General features: G+C 43.6%; 3 protein-coding genes across 3 annotated transcripts; all 3 read left to right on the top strand.

Moving 5' to 3' along the window:
* Positions 1-793: 793 nt before the first annotated feature.
* On the top strand, positions 794-1,910 carry LOC125511615 (PRA1 family protein B2-like). Its single transcript, XM_048677039.1, has one exon. It carries the CDS (start codon positions 919-921, stop codon positions 1,525-1,527), a length of 609 nt encoding a protein of 202 aa, XP_048532996.1. The 5' UTR covers positions 794-918; the 3' UTR covers positions 1,528-1,910.
* Positions 1,911-7,235: 5,325 nt separating this feature from the next.
* On the top strand, positions 7,236-14,020 carry LOC125511614 (plasma membrane ATPase 1-like). Its single transcript, XM_048677037.1, has 20 exons — positions 7,236-7,804; positions 8,156-8,275; positions 8,366-8,482; positions 8,585-8,722; positions 8,848-8,982; positions 9,122-9,301; positions 9,382-9,588; positions 9,693-9,812; positions 9,899-10,018; positions 10,457-10,579; positions 10,684-10,788; positions 10,865-11,009; positions 11,377-11,541; positions 11,612-11,850; positions 12,079-12,111; positions 12,487-12,568; positions 12,660-12,820; positions 12,996-13,205; positions 13,308-13,490; positions 13,599-14,020. The coding sequence occupies exons 1-20, from the start codon at positions 7,727-7,729 to the stop codon at positions 13,863-13,865; spliced, it is 2,928 nt and encodes a 975-aa protein (XP_048532994.1). The 5' UTR covers positions 7,236-7,726; the 3' UTR covers positions 13,866-14,020.
* A 1,639-nt stretch (positions 14,021-15,659) lies between these two features.
* Positions 15,660-18,975, top strand: LOC125511613 (deSI-like protein At4g17486). Its single transcript, XM_048677036.1, has 4 exons — positions 15,660-16,194; positions 17,220-17,507; positions 17,597-17,677; positions 18,444-18,975. The coding sequence occupies exons 1-4, from the start codon at positions 15,999-16,001 to the stop codon at positions 18,575-18,577; spliced, it is 699 nt and encodes a 232-aa protein (XP_048532993.1). The 5' UTR covers positions 15,660-15,998; the 3' UTR covers positions 18,578-18,975.
* Positions 18,976-25,545: the final 6,570 nt, after the last annotated feature.

The raw sequence follows: 25,545 nt of genomic DNA, 5'->3' as shown, positions 1-25,545 counted from the left end.
GTGCTACCGGGCCGGCCCAATTAGCACGGCCCGTTTGGCCAGCTATAGTCGAGCCTCCCCCAATATGCTATCTTTGTTTTCGTGCATTCACCTCTTAAGTTAGGAATTCTCAAGGTTTTCATCCATATTGTAAAAGGACATACATTTGTCTCGATTTGTGGTATACCTTGAGATTTTCAAAAAAAAATTTTACACCAACTCGTGTATCATGGTGATGGTGGCACAAGTGTTTAAACAATTGATAATGTACTCCCTCCGTCTCAAAATTCTTGTCTTAAATTTATCTAAATACGGATGTATCAAGTCACGTTTTAGTATTAGGTACATCCGTATCTAGACAATTCTAAGACAAGAATTTTAGGATGGAGGGAGTATAATAAACAATTAACTTTTATAGCAAGCACACGAGCATTTAGCTAGCGAAACTACTTCATAGACGACAAATGCTGGGACGATACATGCACGATGCCTAATCCAACAGCTTTGTGCACTTTGGTCTGATGCATGAATGGTAGGATATGCAGTGTCGTCTATGCATCGTGCGTGAAATGTCGTCCATGTAGCAACGCTCTTTAGTTAGTACTACCTTTGTATCTGCCAAAACGTCTGATCTTTTGATACAAAAGGAGTATTAAATACTAAATTAAATGCCTGTGAGGGCATTTGACTCGAATTTTTCAAAGTTGGGCTGGAATTTCTTGTGCTTAAAAGAACAGAATTGGCACCACATTTTGCATTTTTGTTGAGGTTGGGAGGGTTGGCCTTGGCCTAGATCCAAGGGTTTGTGTGTGTGTGGGCAAAGCGGACCACACCCAGACCCAGACCGAAGACAAGGTGAGAGAGAAGCAAACCGCACGCCAAAAGGAGGGAGAGGGGCAACCGCGGATCTCGCCCGCGCGCCCGCCGGCCCCCTCCGCCATGTCCGCCGACGGCCCCGGCGCGGTCCGCCGCGCGCTGGACAGGGCCGGCGCGAGCCTCCGCACCGGCCGCCGCGCGCTCGCCCGCTTCGCGCCCCGCCCCTCGGCCTTCGCCCCGGCGCCCGACGCCGAGGCCGCGGCGGTCCGCGCCGTGCGCAACCTCCGCACCTTCCGCGTCCACTACGCCGTGATCCAGTGGGCGCTGCTGCTCGCCTCCCTCGCCCCCCGCCACCGCGCCTCCATGCTCTTCCTCATGGCCGCCTCCAAGGGCCTGCTCCTCTACGGGGGCCTCCTCCGGGCCTTCCCCAACTCCGCGCTCCTCCGCCGCCTCCTCGACCGCCGCCTCGTCGCCGCCGTCTTCGTGGTCCTCGTCGTCGCCGACCTCGCGGCGGCTGATGCCATACCCAACCTCCTCTTCGCGCTCGCCGCCGGGGCCCCCGTCGTCGTGCTCCACGCCGCGTTCCGCGTCCGCGACGACCTCGAGCCCGTCGCCTCCGCCGACAGCGCCGGAGGGGAGGAGGCCACGGGGGTGGTGGTGGAGAAGAAGGAGGACGGCGACATGGAGACGGGGCCGACGCGCCGCTCCGCCACGGCCGCCACCAAGTCCTAGGCAACAAGATCTCGCCGCCCATATACAAGTACACCTTAGACAGACAAAGTGCTGGTATTTCTTGATCAAATTCCATTCTTTTTGGAGAGATTTGGAGCTCACTACTACCTAGGATGCAGCAGAATGAATCGAAATTCGTTGTCTCTTCTTGTCTTAATTATGGCTTAGCATTAGGATCTTCCCCTGTTCCTTGTGTATACACAAATTTACTGCTACTGCTACTACTACTACTACATTGTTACTCCATAGAACAAAACTAGCAACTAACAAGAGAATCAACTGGAGCAGCTCATCTGACCATTCCTTCCTATATGTAATTCTGATTGTGATGACAGACAGAGATAACACCGTGGCATCGCATCGCATTGCATTTGTTTCTATGAGCTAGCACTTAGCCCCTCTGATAATGTTATTCTTTTTCTCTCGTCACTCCATTTGTTGTTACCAGTAGTATTGCTTTGTGAAAGAGAGGAGTATAGATTCCATTGAACTCCTCTATCCATCCATCCATCCATCTGCATTGCTGTGATCTCAGAGTGGAGGCCCCAGCCAGACTTGTTGTTCTGGGACTTATGGATGGAATGAAATGGGATGTTTGGATTGGAACTTTGGAGATGTGCATAAAATTAAAATGTAGGGCATTTCCATTTGGAACAGAACCAAGTCAAGAACAAGTTGGGGATTCTTCAAAAGTAAAAAGAAAAAAGGACACAAGCTGGGAAGGGAGGGAGGTTCAAGAGTCAAGAAGACAAGAAGACAAGGAACCTAGCCTAACATACATGTTGGAGAAGAAACAGAGTAGTAAAACTAGTAGTATTACCAATAAAGCTGAAATGGAGGAGAATTAATTAGGTGGACGGCCACCGCAACCCTAGAGGCAAAGGCAAGAAAAGAAAGGGTTGAGACCTTCACCAGGTGTTGCCTCTGCTATGCTATGCTGCCGGTGGTACCTGAGGCGGTCCAGCTGAGATAAAATACTAACTAATGGCATGTGCTTGTGTATGGTGTGGTGTTTGTTGGCAGAAGGAAAAAGAAAGAAGAAGCATGTGAGTGTGAGTGAGTGTGATTGTGATGTACTACTACTAGTACCAGTACCAAACAACTCCCCAGTGCAATTAGCTGTCCATTTAGTTGTGTCTGGTTAATTGCTAGTGCTTTTCTTTCCCCATTCTTGTGCTGCTACTACTAGCCTTTGGTTGGTTGGTTGGGCTGTTGGTGTCATGGCTGCTGCTGCTGTTAACTGTTCAGGCAAGCTAGCTTGCTAAAGAGAAAGGGAAGGGAGACCCAAAGCAAAGCAGAAGCAAGGAGATGCACCAAGGATGTGCCTGACCAGCCATGCAAAGTTACTCCCTCCGATCCAAGATAATTTTGGAACTAAAACCATGACAATCACTTTTTTTTGGATCGGAGGGAGTACAAAATACACACCCTGTGCACGGCGCCTTCTTCGCGGAATACATACAATTGCACAAACCCTGTGGTGTGTGTGTCATTGATTCAAGGAATGGCTGTAGATGCGGTACAGCCAAGTGTCGGTTGCCGGCAAAGGAACTTGAATTGGACAACATGGAGTCAAATGTTCTGTTGGAAATTCTGTTGACAAACATCGGCGGCTGCCAATTGCAATGACACCAAGTGGATTGATCGCCAAGGGTCTCTCCATGTATGTACACAGTGAGAAGTAGAGGGGGTTTTACTAACCTCTACAGATCCCAAGTGTTCTTGTCACCCTGTGCCATTGATGAAAGGTGTGGTGGCTTTGGCAAGAACCATGTTAAATCACTCTGAAAGCAAATTTTAGGGAAAGTATGTGTCGCATGGAATGATGGCTACGGTAATGGTCTAACAGAAGCAGTGGCGTAGCCAGGATTTTGGATCAGGTTGGTCCAATGAACATCTTTTTTTTTACCACGAATACAAAATATCCACATACTACTGTATGATTTGCCAAAAGCACATATTAATAGGGTCTTGCGAAGCACACGGAAAATCATGGTTTAAGTCCTAAATTTCCACAAAAGAAAATAACACACCTTATTTTTCGGGAAAGTCTCGATTATAACATTCTCATTCACTCTAAAGAAAGCATATCACTTAATGTATGTGATGCGGTGTCTTCGGTTCTCTTCATTTTGCAACAATTCTACAATAAAAAGATGTTCAATTTACCAATTGTCATTTCAAATGAACTCATAATCATCTTGAGCTCAACTTGTCAATTCCGAGTTGCCAAAAACTTTAAAATTTGCACTCACGGCTAAACTTGTTCAATCCTTAAAAATGAAATTATTTACCTAAGGGATTTGGAAATCATACTTCGAATTAGAAGAGATGTTGTCCATGGAGAATTGGAGCTCCTTCCTTAACCGGTGCGGCCTGTGCGCACGTTGCCAGCCAGCTGCGCCTCCGGGCTCCGGTGCATAGTCTACCTCCGCCCTGCGTCTTGGTAGTGCCGCCGGCCGGCCGGCCGCGCGTCGCCAGCTCACCAGTTGGGGATCGCCACCTTGCTAGACGCTAGGGGCTTTTGGATCTTTGAGATTGGCTAATCTTGTGCCGCCATGCGTCGGTTTGAGTTTTCCAGCGGTTCAGGGTATGAGGAGAAAAAATTCAAAGGATTGTACGAGGTAAAAAAGAGAGGAAACGAACCATCTGATCGTGCAGGCGTGGTCATGTTCGCCACTTGTTGGACTTGGGCCTTGACCTAGCCCTTTTTTTCACATATGTAGTGAGGTAATGGGCCGAATTCCAGGGTGGTCCATGGACCATCCTGGCCACCCTCTGGCTACGCCACTGAACAGAAGGCCCGTGAGATCAGTTAGGGCATCTACAATGGCTGAAACCGGGTTTTCTCCATGCTACCCTTCTTTTCTAAAAGGCATCCTCAATGTTACCTAGAGATGCGACTATATGATGGGTTTTATGTATCTTTTAGTGCTATCTCCACAGTTTAGTGTTTACATGGCGCCATGTTTTGTGGTGATTGATGTTTATCTAGTATCTACAAAAATGTGTGACCAAAATATGGTTTCTCTTAGAGCGAAGAGACCGCCTCTTAACTGAAAGAAGATGGCCATTTTCCCTTCTTTTCTTTCAGAATTGCCTGAAGGAGAGAGAAGAGGAGCTGCTGTAGTAGATTTCCAGCCGACTAATTAAAGCACAGGCTCCAAGAAACTTTACAAAAGTGGAAGTTTTGGACCATATGTTAATAAAGTAGGACATCCTTGAAGGTGAATCATATATTACTAACAAAATGAACTGCAAAAACATCTTATATTAAGAAATGAAGATAGCATTATACATGTTGGCTATTGCATTGACTATAGATAACACGGCAATAAGCGAGTCTATATAGTAATACCAGCAGCCGACTATATTTACTGACCATGCTCTAAGGCAAAGCTTAAACAAAGCAAATCAAAGCACGGAAGCAAGGAGATGCCGGCCTCTATAGTAATACTGGCTGCTAGCACCTCTGTACCTGTCCGTACCCTGCACGTGCTGCTTCTATACAGATGCCGTTTTTCGCCGAATACAATTGCGCAAACTATGTGGTATTACCTTCGTTTCAAAAAAATTGTCTTACATTTGTCTAGATATAGATGTATCTAACACTGAAACGTAACTAGATAAATTTGTATCTATTCAAATCTAAGACAAAAAATTTCAAACAGAGGGAGTTTATGGGCGGTTGAGTGGCTGAAGATACATCACAGGCAAGGGACAGCCGCAAACTCTTGCTTGCATCGCCCCAGAAGTGAACAGCATAGTAGTAGCTGGTCCTCCGGTCAAATGGTGTGTTGGTGAAAAGTCCCGGCAATTGCCAATTGCAAATGCCACCAAGTCGATTGGTCGTCAAGAGAGTCTCCATGGATTGTAGAACTAAGTCTCCACGGAGCCAGGATTTCGAAATTTAGGGTCTAGGCTAATGGAGATGCCATGGTGTCAACATACCATTTTTTTGTCTATTCATTGCATTCACATGATCAAAATTTGATTGAAAATTGACAAATGACAAAGCAAATTCACAACACTAGAAACACCATATAATCTTATGAAATAATAATTTGAAGTAGTGCAATGTGGGTAAATAATACATTACCTAATCTCATTATTTATTGGAATTGGCAAGATGGACCTCATTGACTCAACCCAGTGCCAAAACAAGAATCAGAAATTTATGAATCGATTCTGCTCTCTTCTTCTTCATGTTTACACAAGCACAAGTAGGAATATTATAATTGTTTCTAAATCTGTCTAAGTGTACTTCTATAATTATTAAAGCAAATAACTAATCTGATGTGAGAATCAATTACCTTTTCCCCTTGTGTGGTGGTTGTTCATCTGTGCGTTCATTCTGCTGGGAACTGGCAACGTGTGCGTGGATCGACACCTACGTATACAGGCGACCCCTTCCCTTCTCCGCTTCTCTCCATGGCGACCCTATGGAGAGATCCGATCGCAGCAGCCTTCGGGTGTCAGTTTCGATAGCAACGACGGCTTGGAAAGATTAGCGATATGGGAGTGCGTAATCAGGTCGTGGCCGCGTGGTGCAATTAACATGTCTCTTTCCCTTCCATGATGGCCTGCTAGGCAATTTTCTTTTATGATGATGATTTTTGTTTAGCATGTAATGGGTTGTACATGGGCTGAAGCTTTCACGTGAAACGAGAAAGGTGTGAGGAAGGATAGGAGGGGGGGGGGGTGAAGCCAGCTCGGGACAAGCGGGTAAGCAAAAAAAAAGGGATTAACTGATCGCTATCGAGGACGAGACGATCATTGGGGGAGGGGGGGGGGGGGCCCCTCGTCCCCCTCTTAGATCCGTCCCTGGTCCCTGGCTACATGCTCCATTCAGATGCCGAAAGAGAATTACAAGCTGAAAAACGCTTGACGGACAGGGGGTCAACAGAAAAATACAAAAGAACCCCGAAGTAAAATCACACCCCAAGCCCTTTGCCCTGATGCCTCCCGTTTCCGGCGCTGTCAAGACGTACACTAAGAAAAAAGATACGAGCAAAACCTTTTACGCCCGAGCGTGTAATTACAATGGCTTGTCTTCGATTGTGTGGACCTCAAAAGAAGCTCACCGGGGTGCAGAGGGAAGCCATGGTCTTTGTGGCATGTCACTTGGGTTAAGCTCACCGGGGTGCAGAGGGAAGCCATGGTCTTTGTGGCATGTCACTTGGGTTGAGCTCACCGGCGAAACCCTATACAACCTCATTGTTTCGCAATGGGCTGACGTTACAGATTAGCGCCTCATTAGATACATATCTACTAAAACAAACAAACCATGAACAATTACTCTCTAGGGGCATATTTGAATCATAGTTTCAATTAAGGCATAAAAAAGGAAAATGAAACAAGAAATTCAATAGAAAAAACGCAATGTTTGAAATAGACATCAATACACAAAAATTCAGAGTCACAAATTGGCATGGTAGAATCGCACGCTCGCAATCATATCTAGGAAGCATAACGAGCAGTATAAAATCCTCTAAATACAGTATGATTTACACCAAGGAAAAAACCCTCAAAAAGGGTTTAACCTCGAAGCCCCATCGAATTTTAGCACGGCAAAATAATCAACGTAAATTTTAGGAAATCGTTTTCATAGACTAGTAGAATCATAATATTCCTTCAATCCAAAATGCCATAAACAAGAATGGATATTGTGTAGTATTGTATAATGGTTGCCGTCGCCATGATTTGGAATTTGACTGACCAATCGATGTGCCACGGATGAGCAGAGCAGTGTGGTTGTGGTTTCCTCTCCAGTCTCCAGTCCATTTGCGGGGGCAAAAAAATAGTCCATCCGTAGATCCGTCGTCCGTACACCGGCCGTCGTCCCCGAGGCGGGGAGAGTGACCTAGCTAGATAGTAGTACTGGTGGTGGGCGCCGACGGCGGCGAGACCGAAGGCGGGAGAAGACGACAGTCGAGGGGACCTAGGCGCCCCGCCTTGGCCGCTTGCCCGCTGCCAGCGACGGAGCCACGACCGATGCCGATGGCCGCCGGAACTGGACCAGCGCCCCTCTCGATCGCCGCCGCCCGCCACATCCCCCCATTTATACGCCCGTCCCCGCCTCCGCCTCCTCCACCACCTGCTCCCCGTCTCCCTCCTCGCCCCCTTCCGGTCGCCGTCTCCGGTTGCAGCAGAGCAGCAGCAGCGAGCTGGTGGTACTGGTAGCTGACCGCCCGTCGCCATGGACTCCAAGGAGGAGCACCCGCCCGCCGCCGAAGCCAATGGCCTCTCCGACCTCAACAAGGAGACCGTCGATCTGGTACCCGCTCTTCCTCCCTCCCCCCACTCCTTGTTAATCACCTGGCAATCATTTTTCGACAAAGGGCGGATTTTTTATTAGCTCAAAATGAAGCATCAAGAGGATACAAACACAATGAGCAACACCCCCGGCTTCTGCATAGCTACTTGCTAGGATGCACAACACAGCGCGCGCACACACAAAAATCCCACCGACGACTACCAAAGTCAAGCAAGACCGAAGCTATGCCTTGGTGAAGTAAAAAGAAAAAAGAAAAAAGAAAAAAGAAAAAGAAAACTCTGAGTGATCAAAACAATGATGAACAATCTACAGAATCATGGAGTAACTCTTAACTGTATCGGTTAATTGCAGGAGCACATCCCCGTTGAGGAGGTTTTCGAGCACCTCAGGTGCACCAAGGAGGGCCTCACCACCGAGAGCGCCCAGCAGAGGGTCGAAATCTTCGGATACAACAAGCTCGAAGAGAAAAATGTATATACATGCACTCACTAATCTCTGTGCTCTTAGTTTAATTCTCTCATACAACTAGCAGTAACCATTTGTTAATCAATTGCAATGCAGGAGAGCAAGATCCTCAAGTTCCTGGGCTTCATGTGGAACCCGCTCTCCTGGGTCATGGAGGCCGCCGCCATCATGGCGATCGCCCTCGCGCACGGTGGAAAGGACCTCAGGGGAAACGTAACCTACTACTACTGCTACTGCCATCGTAGATTATATGCTGTTACCTCTATGCTACTATGGTCCCATACTAACTATGAACTGCAATTGGCGTTGACGCAGTCGATGGGTATAGACTTCCACGATTTCGTCGGAATCGTCATTCTCTTGGTCGTCAACTCCACCATCAGCTTCGTAGAGGAAAACAACGCCGGCAATGCCGCTGCTGCGCTCATGGCCCGCCTCGCACCAAAGGCTAAGGTAATTTCTACCTACATATATAGCTTTCTTCAAATACTACCTACCAGCACTACTAGTACTCAAGGATCAAGTTACATGGCCGGTGCCCCCTTTTCCTCATACTTATGTGTTACCTTCTTTTGTAGGCTCTGCGTGATGGCACCTGGAATGAATTAGACGCATCGTTGTTGGTTCCGGGTGATATAATCAGTATTAAGCTTGGAGACATCATTCCTGCTGATGCGCGTCTACTACAGGGCGATCCTCTCAAAATTGATCAGGTCTTTCAGCCAACTCAACTATCTCCTCTGCACGTTGCATAATGCATATTGCTAAAGTATTTCTGCTAAATAAAAGAATTCTGATACTAGAAGAATATGGAGCAGCAAGTGCTAATACCATATGTCAATTGCTTTGCAGTCTGCACTGACAGGAGAATCACTACCCGTAACCAAGCATCCTGGAGGTGGAGTTTACTCTGGTTCCACTTGTAAGCAGGGTGAAATAGAAGCAGTTGTTATTGCCACTGGGATCCATACTTTCTTTGGAAAAGCTGCTCACCTCGTTGAGTCAACCACCCATGTCGGCCACTTTCAGAAGGTAGAGTATTATTCAGCAATCAGTGTGTCTACTGTCAGCTGAAATTCATGGTATGGGCTGCAATTTATGGATGCTTTCAGGTTCTCACATCGATCGGAAACTTCTGCATTTGCTCCATTGCAATTGGGATGACTATCGAGTTAATCGTCATGGCGGCTGTTCAACACAGACCGTACCGCCAGACAGTTGATAACCTTCTGGTGCTTCTGATTGGAGGGATTCCAATTGCGATGCCCACGGTTCTGTCTGTAACTATGGCTATTGGATCACATAAGCTTGCACAACAGGTTTGAATATTCATCTATGGCTAGAGCTCTCTGACTACCACTGAAATAAAAGGCATCTAACTATATCCTAGAAAGTGACCGCTTTTCTTAACTGTTGACTTCAGGGTGCTATTACCAAGAGAATGACTGCAATTGAAGAGATGGCCGGAATGGACGTGCTTTGCAGTGACAAAACAGGAACATTGACACTCAACAAACTGACTGTAGACAACAATATAATTGAGGTCATAACTCCCACAACTTGTACTTTTGAACATAGTTACATTGTCTTCATGTTCCTAAGGTCTGAAAGATAAGCATTTTTCTCTAGGTTTTTACTAGAGGTTACGAAAAGAGTGATGTCGTGTTGATGGCCGCAAGGGCCTCGAGACTGGAGAATCAGGATGCTATTGATTTCGCTATTGTTGCCATGCTTCCAGACCCAAAAGAGGTAAAAATCTCTCCTCTCTGATATATCTATGACTTTAGCCAGTTCCAGTGATTCCTGGCTTGTGCTTCACTCAGCTAGGGAAACAAATAACAGCGGTCACCAAACAACAATCTTAACTGCAATAGATACCATCTTGACCATATATTCATCAGTAGATTCTGTTCCCTGTACATTCTGAAAACAAAAGTAGCATGTCAAGAATTTTCAGTGTACAGGGAACATATTGACTAATCTAGAGGATTTGAACAAACATGTAGTCCATAGCAGGGGATATCATCATGAATTTTGTAATGCCTTCTAGCTCAGTTTTATACCACTGAAAAGTGATTCTTTTGCTCTAATCTTTAGAAGTTTCCATTCATACATTACTGAGTCAGTTAATAGTTATGCTTTTAGTCACACTGTACACTAGTTATATTCCATTCTATCCGCTGTTAGGCACGTGCTGGCATCGAAGAAGTCCATTTCCTTCCATTTAACCCAACGGACAAGCGGACAGCTCTCACGTACTTGGATGCTAAGGGTAAAATGCACAGGGTTAGCAAAGGTGCTCCTGAACAGGTATAGAAATTTACGTCATCTGATTTTTTGTCCAACGATACATCACTTTGTTATGAAATAAACAGTCACAGCATCTGCTTATGTTTCATTTAATTGTCTTGCAGATTCTGAACCTGGCAGCAAATAAATCTGAGATCGAAAGGAAGGTCCATCAAGTAATTGACAATTTTGCTGAGAGGGGGCTGCGGTCGCTTGCTGTTGCATACCAGGTTATTGGATGCTAGTCTTCTACTTATCTGCTGGTCAGTTTACCTACAAAACTAGCTAATTTCCTTCAACGTGCAGGAAGTTCCTGAAGGTACCAAGGAAAGTGCTGGTGGACCCTGGCAATTTATTGGTCTTCTCCCACTCTTTGATCCTCCCCGCCATGATAGTGCTGAAACCATACGCCGAGCTCTAGACCTTGGAGTCAGTGTGAAAATGATTACAGGTACCTTTTTAGTACACTAAATGGGAACAGACCACTTTCTTGCACCACAATCATCACGTAAGCTTTGATAATGGACTGCTGTTTATTCCCTTGGATTGTCTGTTCCCCAGAGGCTGGTAACATGGTGAAGTCAATCTGAGAATGTTAGCTTTTAAATTTTAATGTGCCCTGATGTTCCTGGAAAAGAAGTGCTAAAGTGTCGATCCACGCATTAGCCTGCTAGTACTAGCACTAGTAGCAGTGGCAGTCTCAGGCTTTGCTTAGCTGTCCTGAGCTTCAGAATAATCTGTTAATATTGACTGCTATATGTTTCCCTGGACCCACTATCTTTATGAATTATGAATATGCTCCTTGGACAAAATTTCAGGTGATCAGTTGGCTATTGGTAAGGAAACTGGGCGGAGGCTAGGAATGGGCACCAACATGTATCCATCATCATCATTGCTTGGTGACAAAATAGATAGTGATATCGCGGTCCTATCAGTGGACGAACTGATTGAGCAGGCAGATGGTTTTGCTGGAGTTTTCCCTGGTGAGCTTTACTTTTCTCTTGTGCCATTGTGTGATCGTGTGCTTCACTCTAACTTGTCTCCCCTCCACAGAGCACAAATATGAAATTGTCAAGAGGCTCCAAGCCAGAAAGCACATATGCGGGATGACAGGAGATGGAGTTAATGATGCACCTGCTCTGAAGGTAGCGGACATTGGGATTGCGGTGGCTGATGCAACTGATGCTGCTCGCGGGGCCTCTGATATTGTTCTGACAGAGCCTGGGTTGAGTGTGATCATCAGTGCTGTTTTAACAAGTCGCGCCATTTTTCAGCGGATGAAAAATTATACAGTTGAGTTTGTGTTTCCAATTCATTTTTTCCTTTTGTTTCTAACTTGCCATCTTAGGCAACATTTTCCATATCATGCTAGTTCTCCTTTTCCAACATTATTAATACTTTAGGCTTTTGTATGTCTTTGAAGAGGAATATGTTGATTTTTTCGTGTTTTACGGAAAGCTGTTTTATTCAGGTAACAAGGGAAGTTGGCTGATGTCAATCATTTATGTTTTTTTTTGCAGATATATGCTGTATCTATAACCATCCGTATTGTGGTAAGTTTATGCTATGCAAACTATTTATACCATTTGGGAACCATTTGATTATACCAAGTTAAATTATGATTTTCCATTACAAATCCGTTATAACAACATATTAGTGTCTGGTCAAGTTTGTTATATGTATGGGTAAATGCTATATAGGGTTCGCCCTTGAGCAAAGCCCATGGACCAAAAGTACTCCCTCTGTTTCTTTTTACTTCACATATTAGGTTTGTCTTAAGTCAAACTTTGTAAAGTTTGACCAAATTTGTACAAAATATCAACATCTACAATAGCAAATAAGACTTGTTCCAGTTCCTGTTCATACTTACAAAGCTGATGCTCATTTTGGAATTCACATCAATGATAAAAAATCTCACCTGTGTGCAGCTTGGTTTTTTGCTCTTGGCGTGCCTTTGGAAGTTTGACTTCCCTCCAATGATGGTTCTTCTGATAGCCATCCTTAATGATGGTAAGAACATTGCTGTCTTGACTTACCAGAAATGTTTTTACCAATAGGTATTCATTTGTTTTTAACTCTGGTGATGACTACTGCTGCTCAGGAACCATTATGACCATATCCAAAGATAAGGTGAAGCCGTCTCCATGTCCAGACAGTTGGAAGCTAGCAGAGATCTTCGCAACAGGAGTGGTACTGGGGGCTTACTTGGCCGTAACAACCGTTCTGTTCTTTTGGGCGGCTTATAAGACAGACTTTTTTCCGGTAATCGCTATTTCTTTGACGCAGTTCATTAGGCAGTACCTATCGCGTACCTCTTCTGGCAACAAGGCTATACCTTTTTGCATCTTGCAAAGTTATACTACTACATAAGCAGTTCTTGGAAGGACTAGGTAGCTGTGCTGTGCAAACTCACTTGTATCGTCCATGCTACTTGCAGAGACACTTCCGTGTCCGCACGTTGAATGTAAACAGTATCGGTCACGACATGGAGTCGATCGCCAAGAATACAGAGATGCTGGCCTCGGCCGTGTACCTCCAAGTGAGCACCATCAGCCAGGCCCTGATATTCGTGACGCGGTCGAGAGGCTGGTCCTTCACAGAGCGGCCTGGCTTCCTGCTTATGTTTGCGTTCGTCTTGGCTCAGCTGGTGAGTTCCTCACACAGTTCACCTTTTTGCTTGAGGTTTGTGGTGTGACTTATCAACACTAATAAATCGATCGACGCTGCAAAATGTATTATTATGATGTAGATTGCGTCCTTGCTGTCTGCATTGGTGGACTGGAAGCTGGCCAGCATCAGAGGCATCGGGTGGGGCTGGACGGGCGTCATCTGGCTGTACAACATCCTCATCTACATGCTCCTGGACCCAATAAAGTTTGCCGTGCGGTACGGTCTCAGCGGGAGGGCCTGGAACCTCGTCACCGACAACAAGGTGAGTCGGTCGGTCGAAGGACAGGGACAGGATGATGGTTGGTCCATGCCATGATGAACCGAGCTCGCGTTGCTGACACTGTGGGTTTGGGGCGTGTTTGTGTTTCAGGTGGCGTTTTCGAACCAGAAGAACTTTGGGAAGGAGGCGTCGCAGGCGGCGTGGGCGCACGAGCAGCGCACGCTGCACGGGCTGGAGTCGGCGGGGCGGGAGAAGGCGGCGTCCATGGAGCTGGGCCACATGGCGGAGGAGACCAAGCGGCGCGCGGAGATCACGAGGCTGAGGGCGGTGCACACTCTCAAGGGGAAGGTGGAGAACGCCGCCATGCTCAAGGGCATCGACCTGGACGACATCAACAACCAGCATTACACCGTGTGATTGGTTGATTCGGCTGCCCCCACCCCCTCCATTGCTGTGTTGCTGTATGTTTAGTGCTGCGCCGTACCGTACTTTCAAGCATTGATTTGTGATAAATAAAGCCTGGTGGATTTATTCGCAGTAATTAATTAAATGGATGAATTAGCAGCAGCTCACTCGTTTTGTGCTGGAAGAATGTCCATCCAGATATATAGTCAAGTTTTCTCTCTTTTGGGGCCTAAAAATATCTCTATAATATAGTAGTACTCCCTAGTTACAAAATACTTCCTCTTTCAGGAAATACTTGTCAGTGAAGTAGATGTATCAAGACATATTACTAAGTATCTTAAAGAGATATAGCAGCATCTACAACATGGAATTATTTTCATTAGTTCCATCATAAAATATTCTGTTATTATATCTATGCGATCTTGTGGCTTTTTATCTGTATGTACACATGGTCAACCTTAAAGATGGTTCACTTGGAACAAACCTAAAACCTCATGTATTTTACTCCCTCCCTCTGTCCCATAATATAATAGCAAGTGTATTAGTGTCAAAAACGCTTTTATCTTATGAGACGATGAGACGGAGGGGTAGAACAGAGGTACTCCCTTTGCGAAGAAACATAATAGCGTTTAGATCACTGTAGTGTGCTTGTACATGTTTGATTCATTTAGCTGGCCCCACCCCCATTGTTGTGTCGCTGTGGTGCTGGCACGGCATCAGTCCCGGGCGGACGTCGTTTAGCCTGTGATGGGTAGCATATGTCGCTACGCGGTCTGTCTTTCTTTCTGCCCGTCCGTCTGTCTGATTCTGATACCCACCTGTTAAACTGAATTAGCCAGCAGCGGTTGATACTTAGGGGTACTAAGTACATATCTCTAATGAATTAGCCTGCCTGCCTGAATGAATGAACGAATGAATCATGGTTAGGTTAGGCTGTCACCCTCCCTCGCTGCCCATTTTCCTTTACCCCTCCTTTTCTCTCTTGGTTGAAAGCCTTTCCGTACCAACCACCGCAGCACAACAACAACAACAACGATAATAATAATATAAAAGACTTTTGCTGGTTGCTACTGGCACGCATGTCTCAAGAACTAATATTACTAGATTAGTTTAGTAGAGGCAGTACAGGTAGTTTCCGGCAAAAGGAAGAAGAAAAAAAAAGAGTACTACAGGTGGTTGACGCAGACTAGGACAGATCCCTGAACATCGAATAAGGATCTTCTCATGATGCTCTACCGGACGGTGACTTTTGCGAGTGTCTACGACAGTAGAATTTGCTCGGGTGTGGCGAGGGAGGGGCGGTGTTTGTGGTCGCCGCTGGATGGCCTTCGTTATGATACCTCGATGCGATTCCTTTGACCTCTTTGGACCTTGATGACAGAAGAGATGATGGAAACTACTACGTAGATCGAAAGTTTTTTTTTCTCGGAATAAAACCAAGTATTAATAATAATAATAATAAATCACTTTGGTAATTGCTACTGGTAGGCATGTCTTGTAAAGCACTCTCTCTATCTCAGAATATAAGAACATTTTTGACACTAAGATAGTGTTAGTGTCAAAAACGTTTTCATATTTTGAGACGGAGGGAGTAATATAATAGTAATGTAGTAGAGGTGGTTGACGCAAATTAGGACGGGGGCAGAAACGGTTAGCAAGCAAGCAAGCACAGCCAGGTTAGGTTAGGTTTAGTAGTAGGAGTATCTCAGTGAGTTGAGGGCAAGTTGGTGGTGCGGCCAGCGTAGCACAACCAGATAAAATAAAAAGAAAGAAAGAAAGAAAGAAAAGACTAGCAAGTAGCAGAGCAGACAGCAGCAGGCGAGCAAGCAACGGCAACGGCAACCTTTCTGCTTTCCTTTCTTTCTTTCCCAATCAATCAACCCAGATAAAAATCCAACCCATCCTTCTCTCTTCTTGTCTTCCCCCAAAATTTCCCCAATCTCTCTCGCTTCTCTCCTCCTCCTCCTCCTCCTCCTCGCTCAATTGGGTTAAATCGAATCCAATCCCACCGGACTAGAGTAGAGCCGGCGAGATACGACTCAGATCCGTGTCGCGCGCGCGCATGGAGAAGAAGCTGCTCTTCTCTTGTCGTGCTTGAGCCACGACTCTGCTTCCTGCTGCTGCTTCGTGTCCGGGGGCAGGAAGATGCGCATGCGGGTGCTGCCGGCCTTCACCTTCAGCACCGCCCCGCCGCCGCCTCCATCGGATCCTCCTCCTTCGGCTGCTCCGGCACCGCCGCCTCCTGCTACCTACGCGGTCTACCTCAACATCTACGACATCTCCCCCATCAACAACTACCTCTACTGGTTCGGCCTCGGCATCTTCCACTCCGCCGTACAAGGTACCCTACCTCTCTACTTCTCTTCTCCCCCAAGAGAATTATCCCACCAGAAGCAGAATAATACAACTAGTCGTATCTTTGAGAGGAGGATCCAACCATTTCAGATTTATCACGCTTACTCCTCCTTTTATTTCCTTCCGGTTGGTACTGGTACTACATCCATCCATTCATTCAGGTTCAGGTTCAGGTTCAGTTCAGGCAGGCAGCTTCCTTTACTTTTCATGCTACCTTTCTGTGCTTGCTTCCCCCAATTATTTAGGGTACTAGTACACTGCCTTCATCAACTGCCTGCCTGCCTTACAGGCCCAATTATGCTTGTACAATTTACACACATCCGTGTTGGGCCATTTCTCCCCCCTAACCTATCTTTTTGGTATATGGTTAAACCCACTACTAATTGTACCGAAGTACTGTCCCCCCTATGACCCCGGTTTGGCAGCCGGTTCGACTTACGTGCCGCCACTTCGCTTCTTTTCACGCGCCATTTGTTGCTACTGGATCAAAACATTCCTACATTTCTCAGCCGTTAATGCTCAGCATGGTACCTCGCCTAATGTGTAGCTAGGCAGAGGCTGTCCAATGGCTTGTTCGGCGTCACTAAAACTGGGCCTTGCAATGGAGCCACCAGGAATCGCTGGGTTTCCAAATGGAGGCGGAACCGGAGACGGGACTGAAGCTCACTTAGCACACCAACTAACTTAAATACCGTTTTCACTTACTGCCACTCTTTAACTGGACCCTACTTAGCCTGTCGTTCCATGCGCCAATTTGACACATTAGTACGGTCCATCACATTCTGGTCCTCTCCAGCTCAGCTGCTCCACACCAAGGCCTTTCAAACTCTTCTTGTTATCACAACTTTGCTATGCTCTGCCTGCTTGCCATATTTTTTAGTGCCTCAATTTTCTGGATCAACTTAAATCCGTGTCAAGTGTGTCACGAGGTCATGTGCATACGAGTTTCATGCAGTCATCTATAAGCTCGACACATCCGAGACTGACCATTCCAATAAACTTTTTCTGCAGTGCATGGTATGGAGTTTGGGTACGGAGCCCATGAATACGCGACCAGCGGAGTGTTCCAAGTAGAACCGAAAAGCTGTCCTGGTTTTATCTTCAGGCGCTCCGTGTGTATGGGTACCACCAATATGTCCCGGGCTGAAGTTCGCGCTTTCCTAGAGGATCTTGCAGAGGATTATCATGGGGACACCTATCACTTGATTGTCAAGAACTGTAACCATTTCACAGCTGACGTCTGTAAGCGTTTGACCGGAAAGCCAACTCCTGGATGGGTGAATCGACTTGCCAGATTAGGTTAGGATAGATCTTAACTATTTCACAATCTATTGTTTCTGGGCTATGTAGATTCTGAACTGTTTCTGCCTTTACATTTGTGGCACCAGGTTCCGTCTGCAACTGTGTTCTGCCTGAAAACATCAAGGTTTCAGCGGTCAGAGATGAAACTGCACACCTTGAATTTTCCGGTAAATTTGCCCAACCTCCCTCTCTCGACATGTTTTGTACACACTCAAACGCTGCCTTGTGTGGAAACATTTTGGCGCGGTCGTTTACTTTACTGTACACATCCATTTTGACACTGCTTAGCTACTTTGATGTTGTTTCCAGTCCTTGCGCAAGGTTGTGTTTATTGACTGTAACCGACCATTTCAATCTATGATGTTACACTTCTAGTTGTCTTACAATGGAATGGTGATTGTGAACCAAGCTAGAATTATCAGGATATTATGTAATTATTTATACCCATTTCTACCAAGTTGAAATAGTGTGGACATTTGAGGTTTTAAGTAATCTGCAACCTGAAGCCTGAGATGTTGTATCTGCTTGAATTTCTGTGAACATTTGAGAAGTTGTGCTATTAAAATTGGAGTGTGTGCGACAGCCAGTTGTCAACATACATTACTTGACTAGCCAGAATCCCTGAAGTCCAGAACCACTGCTTCATCCGTATAACCAAATAACTTGTATGGTTCACTTTACTGCTCTCAGTACGTGTTGAAACGTGACTGCTATCTGAGCATAAGATAGTTTAAGGTACAACAGTGCAACAGCTGGTGTAGTCTCCTGTCTTATAGTACTAGTACCTTATTTTCTACTGGCACTAATGGTTAGAGTGTTCTTTTCTAAAAAAAACTAATGGTTAGAGTGTTAGACCATGTGCTGTGAATGGATTAAGTATGTACTATACGGTGAGGCTTTTGCTTTGCAACTGATACCATGCTATTGCTTCAGATGATGATTTGGAGTCGGACACATCGATCATTGACAGCGACATCGGTGATCTAGATCACCTCCTCACAACACCAAATAGCGATGTCGTACCCCCGAAAGACAAGACGTTAACTCCTGAAAGGGATAGCTTGTAATTGTTTCAGGTTATTTATGAACAGCATTACCTGCTTCCGGGTTGTTTGCTGAGGATCTTAGCCGTGGTGCTGATGTCCTCTTGCCAATGGCGGTGGCAGATCCTGATACTGATCCGGTTGAAGTTGCTGCTATATATATGTTGATGTAGAGAGCGGGGGTAGCGGGTGTGGTCTGTCTAATTGTGGCGAAGGCCAAGTTAACCAACACGTGTGAGATGGTTGCGTGCATAGTTGATTGTAACTTTTAATTGTTTTTGACAATAGAGTGCAGGTGTATAGTGCTTGTGTAACTAGCTGTTGGATTTATTTGACAAGTGTTTTCTTGTGTAAGTACAAAATGGCTTGACTTGATGTTGTTTCCTTCATTGAAATTAATGCAGCATGTTTCTAAATGTGCACTTCATCCATCCCATACTATAGTGCCATTGCTTCTATTAAAAAAAATCAATCTTCAAAACTTTGAACAAATATTATATAGAAATTTATCTTTACGTACAATAGCAAATATATTTCATTTTTTGGGGTGCAATTGCATATTGTATGAGCCCGCGAGAACTATATCTCGCTATGATGGAAGGATCTCTTGCGTCGAGCGTTTTTACTCTCCTGTCGTTTCTTGGCTTGCCTGATTCGGTGCTTTTTTCTTTCCGTTCATTGGCGTTCTTGTTTTCTTGATCGCTACCGTTTGTTGGTTTGGTCAAGTTTTTTTGTTTTCTGTTGTTTTTCCATTCTGTTTTCTTAATTTCTTCATGGTTTTCTTCGGCTTTCCGGGTTTTCTCTGTTTTTTGACCGGGTTCCTTTGTTTCTTTCACGTTTATACTGGTCCTTTTCTATCTCTTTCTTTTTTCTTTCTTTTTCTTGTTTCTTTCTTGGTTTCCATGTTTCTTTCGTTTTTCTTTCGTTCTTCGTTTTATTTTATTTCCTTTCTCAGTTTTCTTTGTTTCCTTCTCGGTTTCACCATTTCCATTTTTTGCATTGGTTTTCCTTGGTTTTCATTTCCATTTTTTTGGGCTTTTGTTTTCTTTTTTCCTTTTTTATTAGAATTTTGTTGTTTTTCTTTGTTTCTCCGTCGATTTTCATCAGTTTTCTTTGTTCAGCACATGTTCACGTTTTTTAGTACATAGTATACATTTTTATTGTGCACGTGAAGCATTGTTTGATGCACCTTGAACACTTGTCAAATACATGATGTAAATTTTCTCTTTGATACATGTTTTGGACACTTCTTTCAATAAATGATCAACATTTTTTCAAATACATGTGGAATATTTGTTTATGGTAATAACTATGTGAACATTTTCTAAATACATGATTAAGATTTTTTTTTCAAATATATGTTTTTGTTTGTACTTTTTCCATAGCCATTGTACATTTTTGTCTATAAATCAGGAACATTCTTGATATATATATTTAACATTTTTAAATAAATGATTAACATACCCTTTTCATACACATTGTATACTTTTTTGTATAAATCAGGAACATTCTTTATATATATGTTTAAAATTTCCCGAATACATGATTAATTTTTATTTTGGGGGGACATGGTTAACATATTTTATATACACGTTCAACATTTCCCAAATACATGATTAATTTTTTAAATATATATTTTTTGGTGCCAACTTATTTTCATACACTTTGTACATTTTTCATATTTATTTGGATCATTTGTTTATACACATTTGTCATCTTTCATATACATGATATCTCTTCACCCCCTCTATTTTAATAGCAATGCACTGTAATTTTACGTTCCGTAAATTTTTTTATACGTAAAAATAGATCGTAAAAGAATATAGTCGCCGTAATTTTTTTTATGTTACGTAAAATTACGAACATAAAAACGTAGTATAAAATATACATAAAATGCATTTTTCTGATCTTATGATCTATTCGTTTTCTTATGCCAAATTTTACGTAGTGAATCAAGATGAATGTAACTATTTTTATTTCAAACGTAATTTATTTATGAAATGATCGTAAAATTATCTCAGGTGAAGAATAACTTATTCTACACTCTGAGTGATGAATAGTAACAGTATATATGTATATGTGTGTGTGTGTATATATATATATATATAGGAAAATGGGTTAGTACTCCTAGGAATACGTACTCCCAATGCCACGTGTGCCTCTTTTTTTAGGCGCCCAAATCGCTGCTTAAATCTGCTTAGCTTTTTATTTAAGAAAACAACAACTGTTGCATGCGAGGACCGCGCTCGTTTACAAGTTTGTTGACCGATCCATATTTTTAGGGATTATAACTAGCTGTTCTCACCGGAATACAAATTTTAGAAGATACTTTCGTAGAAAATATCCACTCTCGGCAGCTCCTCCTATGGCATGTCACAACCTTGCTGACGTATCACGACAGGCGACGACGGCGGCGGCACTACAACATCTAACGACGACGATGAGATGCGCGACTTGCGGAGGTAACCAACGACATGTAAAACCAGATCCTTGGGAAGATCCTCCTTCTGTTGGATTCCAGGTGATTATCTAGGGCCTTCCGTGTCGCTAGTTCACATGGATGAGAGTTATGCATCAGTACAACGGATCTTGAAGCCAAGGGCCAGCAGCATGCGGTTAGTCTCCATACGATTAACCTATTATTTTTCCTGCTCTGTCGTTTCCTAGAGAAGAATTTTTTTTTTGTGCCCTATATGGAGGTTCTTCAGGTGGCCGAGGGTACCAGAACTCAGACAACTACGATGAATCCGTTGGCAACATACGTACGGGCTCAGCTATGTATGCATCCACTTATCCATATTCAGGGCGTTCAAGAATGTCACCACGATTCCTTGACCATCAAAGAAGAATGTCACCATGATTCTGGAGTAATTTGTTAGGATTTTCTTCTAGTTGTCTATAGATTTTCCTACTTCTATGTAAAAAGACCATAATGAATTACATATGCTAGTTACTTCCCACAAACTGTTTAGATGAACAAACTTGACGTGTACTGTCCTTGTAAATTAATATTCTCATAGATCTGATATACTTATTTTTAAATGAACATACTCCTTTTTAGGAAAATGCTCCTTTGTAACGAATATACTAATAATACTCATAGCTCTGAATATACTAATTTTTTAGATGAACATGCTCATATTTCTGAGCATACTCATGTCATGTTTTTCCAGAAAACTAATTATACCACATTTTCTTTCTAGCTTTTTTTTATCCCATAAGAAGAAAAGTGAGACAGCGTAGATCATTTTTTTTGCTATCCTAGTTTAAGCTACAAAGCAAAGGTCATCTTGTAAATTAGATGGAATTCTAGTTCTAATACACTTGCACTGTTTCTCTTTTGACATACTGAATTTATGAAGCAATCACCATCTCTTCATAGTTTAACGAGTTTCCGAGCTTCTTGTTTCACTATTGCTCATGTTCTTGACAAAACAACCATACTTCTTTACTTTCAGATCTTACATTAAACTGCAGCAAATTTGTGCTTTGGAAAGGAAGTGTGTATTGACATCTGGCGAAACATATTCAGATTGGTCACAAGATATACTCTTTTGTATTCTAATTCATTTTTATTGTAAATATATGCTCGAATTGGGAGATGCAAAAGCAAGCGCGTACTTTTATTTGTTATCTGGTACAAATACCTTTTATTTGTTATCTGGTACAAATATCTCTCTTGTGTTGGAGTAGTATATACTTCTTTAATTTGCTGCAAGTCATATAGTATAACCAACCATCTGTTTCTGGTCGTATATACTCCTATGGCTGCAAAGTAGTAGTATAAACTCCTCTTGTTTTTTTGCGAAAATAGTAGTACATACTCCTTTGGCTGCAAAGCAGTATATAGTCCTGATTTCAAATAGAAGTATGGCATACTCATTTGGTAGCTAAGTACTCCCTCCGTTCCTAAATACTTGTCTTTCTAGGCATTTCAACAAGTGACTACATACGGAGCAAAATGAGTGAATCTACATTCTAAAATATGTCTACATACATCCGTATGTAGTAGTCATTTGAAATGTCTAGAAAGACAAATATTTAGGAACGGAGGGAGTATAAATCTATCTAAAAATGAAGTATATACTCCTCCTCACAAAAAATGGCAATATATACTCCTTGAGTATTTGTTGGTATATACACCTTAAAAATTGGCAGTGTATACTTCTTGAATTTCGTTGGTATATACTCCTTCAAAAAGTTCAGCATATACTACTGAAAAAGGCAGTACAAACCTATTTACAAAAAAATAAAACAGGTATATGCCTGGCATGTAGTTGGGTATATACATCCACCACCAATTTGAAATATATTAAAACACATATGAGGTATATACTGCTAGCATGATGTAGATGAAAAAGGTCTGTATCTTTCTTTTACACGCTTCATTCCCAATCTCAAGAGGTATAAAGGGTATATACTAAAGTTCAGCAAATAAATTAAGGGTATATACTACTTGCGTTCCAAGTGCCATCTCACCTCCGTAACAAAACCAGACTTTCCCCCGCAAAGGAAACAGACTTTCCATTGGATAACATGCACCCGTTACCTATAATCTTGGAAGTTGTTTGCGCATGCAACACAATTTGCTAATATTTTAATTATTGGGCCATTTAATAGGGTGGGAGTACCTACTCCTGGGAGTACAAAAGAGAAGTCATATATATATATATATATATATATATATTTTAATGTATTAATTATTTTTCTAATATGTGTTGAACATTTTAAATTTCAATTCTTTTTGAAAGTTAGTAACATTTTTTAAATTGACGTTAGCAATTGTTTTACACTATGTTAACAATTTTCAAATTCATGATTAAAAAAATCAGTAACTTTAAGTTTTGGAATTTCTATATGTAGAATATTTTTTTGTAAATATAAACAAATGTTAAAAGAAAAAAAAGAAATACAAACGGAAATTGAAAGAAACAGCCGTTTTGCTACTAGCGACTCTTATATGTGCCCTTGAACTAGAAGTTAACTTCTACCTTGCACCAAGTGAGGTAATGGCGGTGAAACAGGCGCCCTATGTCTCGATTACAGCAAGATGTAGGAAACTCTCCCGTTTAGGCGAGCACCAAAAATCTTATTCAATAATAGCGGAGAACAAACAAAGAGATTATTGTAGGGTACGAAATCATCTCAAAGTTATTCTTTCTGATCGATCTATTGGTCTATTCCTATAAGTGTCACAAACAGACCTAGAGTTCATACTAAAATAACACGTTAAGACACACATCAACCAAAACCCTAATGTTACCTAGATACTCTAATGTCACCACAAGTATCCGCGGGTTTGATTATACGATATGCATCACACAATCTTAGATTCATCTATTCAAACCAACACAAAGAACTTCAAAGAGTGCCCCAAAGTTTCTACCGGAGAGTCAAGATGAAAACGTGTGCCAACCCCTATGCATAAGTTCATAAGGTCACAGAACCCACAAGCTGATCACCAAAACATACATCAAGTAGATCACGTGAATATCGCATTGTCACCACAGATAAGCACATGCAAGACATACATCAAGTGTTCTCGAATCCTTAAAGACTGAATCCGATAAGATAACTTCAAAGGGGAAACTCAATCCATTACAAGAAGGTAGAGGGGGAGAAACATCATAAGATCCAACTATAATAGCAAAGCTCGCGGTACATCAAGATCGTGCCAAATCAAGAACACGAGAGAGAGATCAAACACATAGCTACTGGTACATACCCTCAGACCCGAGGGTGAACTACTCCCTCCTCGTCATGGAGAGCGCCGGGATGATGAAGATGGCGACTGGTGATGATTTCCCCCCTCCGGCAGGGTGCCGGAACAGGGCCCCGATTGGTTTTTGATGGCTATAGAGGCTTGCGGCGGCGGAACTCCCGATCTTGGTTCTGTTCTGGAAATTTGGGAATATATAAGAGGTGTTGGCACCGAGAACAAGTCAGGGGAGTCCATAAGGGGCCCACAAGGTCGGTGAAAGGATCAATATGGTTGACTAGAGGGGGGGGGTGAATAGGCAACTAACAATTTTTAACTTTTCTTTAATAAATTAAACTTTGCATCAAAGTAGGTTGTCTAGATGTGCAACTAGGTGAGCAACCTATATGATGCAATAACAACAACCAAACAAGCAAGCAAGAGAAGTAACACTAAAGAGCTTGCACAAGTAAAGGTAAGAGATAACCAAGAGTGGATCTGGTGAAGACGAGGATGTGTTACCGAAGTTCCTTCCTTTTGAGGGGAAGTACGTCTCCGTTAGAGCGGTGTGGAGGCACAATGCTCCCCAAGAAGCCACTAGGGCCACCGTATTCTCCTCACGCCCTCACACAATGCGAGATGCCGTGATTCCACTATTGGTGCCCTTGAAGGCGGCGACCGGACCTTTACAAACAAGGTTGGGGCAATCTCCACAACTTAATCGGAGGCTCCCAACAATACCACAAAGCTTCACCACAATGGACTATGGCTCCGTGGTGACCTCAACCGTCTAGGGCGCTCAAACACCCAAGAGTAACAAGATCCGCTAGGGATAGGTGGGGGAATCGAAAATCTCTTGGTGGAAGTGTAGATCGGGGCCTTCTCAACCACTCCCGAGCAAATCAACAAGTTTGATTGGCTAGAGAGATAGATCGGGCGAAAATGGAGTTTGAGAGGGAAGAGGTAGGTCAACGGGGAAGAAGGGGACCCCCTTTTATAGTGGGGGCAACAATCCAACCGTTGCCCCACAAAATAGCCCCGCAGAGGGCGGTAGTACCGCTTGGGGGGGGGGGTACTACCGCTGAGCCAGCGGTACTGCCGCTCCAACTAGCGGTACTGCCGCGCAGAGGAGAGAAGCAGGGACCTGGACCCAGAGCGGTACTACCGCGGTGGTAAGGGTGGTACTACCACTGCGAAGCGGTACTACCGCCTCTACTGCCGCAACTAGTGCCGCAAAACCCGACACGAGGAAAAGAGCCCTCGAGTCGAGGCGGTAGGAGCCAGACATGCCAGC

Source organism: Triticum urartu, chromosome 5 (genome assembly GCF_003073215.2).
Source record: "Triticum urartu cultivar G1812 chromosome 5, Tu2.1, whole genome shotgun sequence".
In the NCBI taxonomy this organism is placed as follows: domain Eukaryota; kingdom Viridiplantae; phylum Streptophyta; class Magnoliopsida; order Poales; family Poaceae; genus Triticum; species Triticum urartu.
This window is presented reverse-complemented; position numbering and strand designations above follow the sequence as displayed.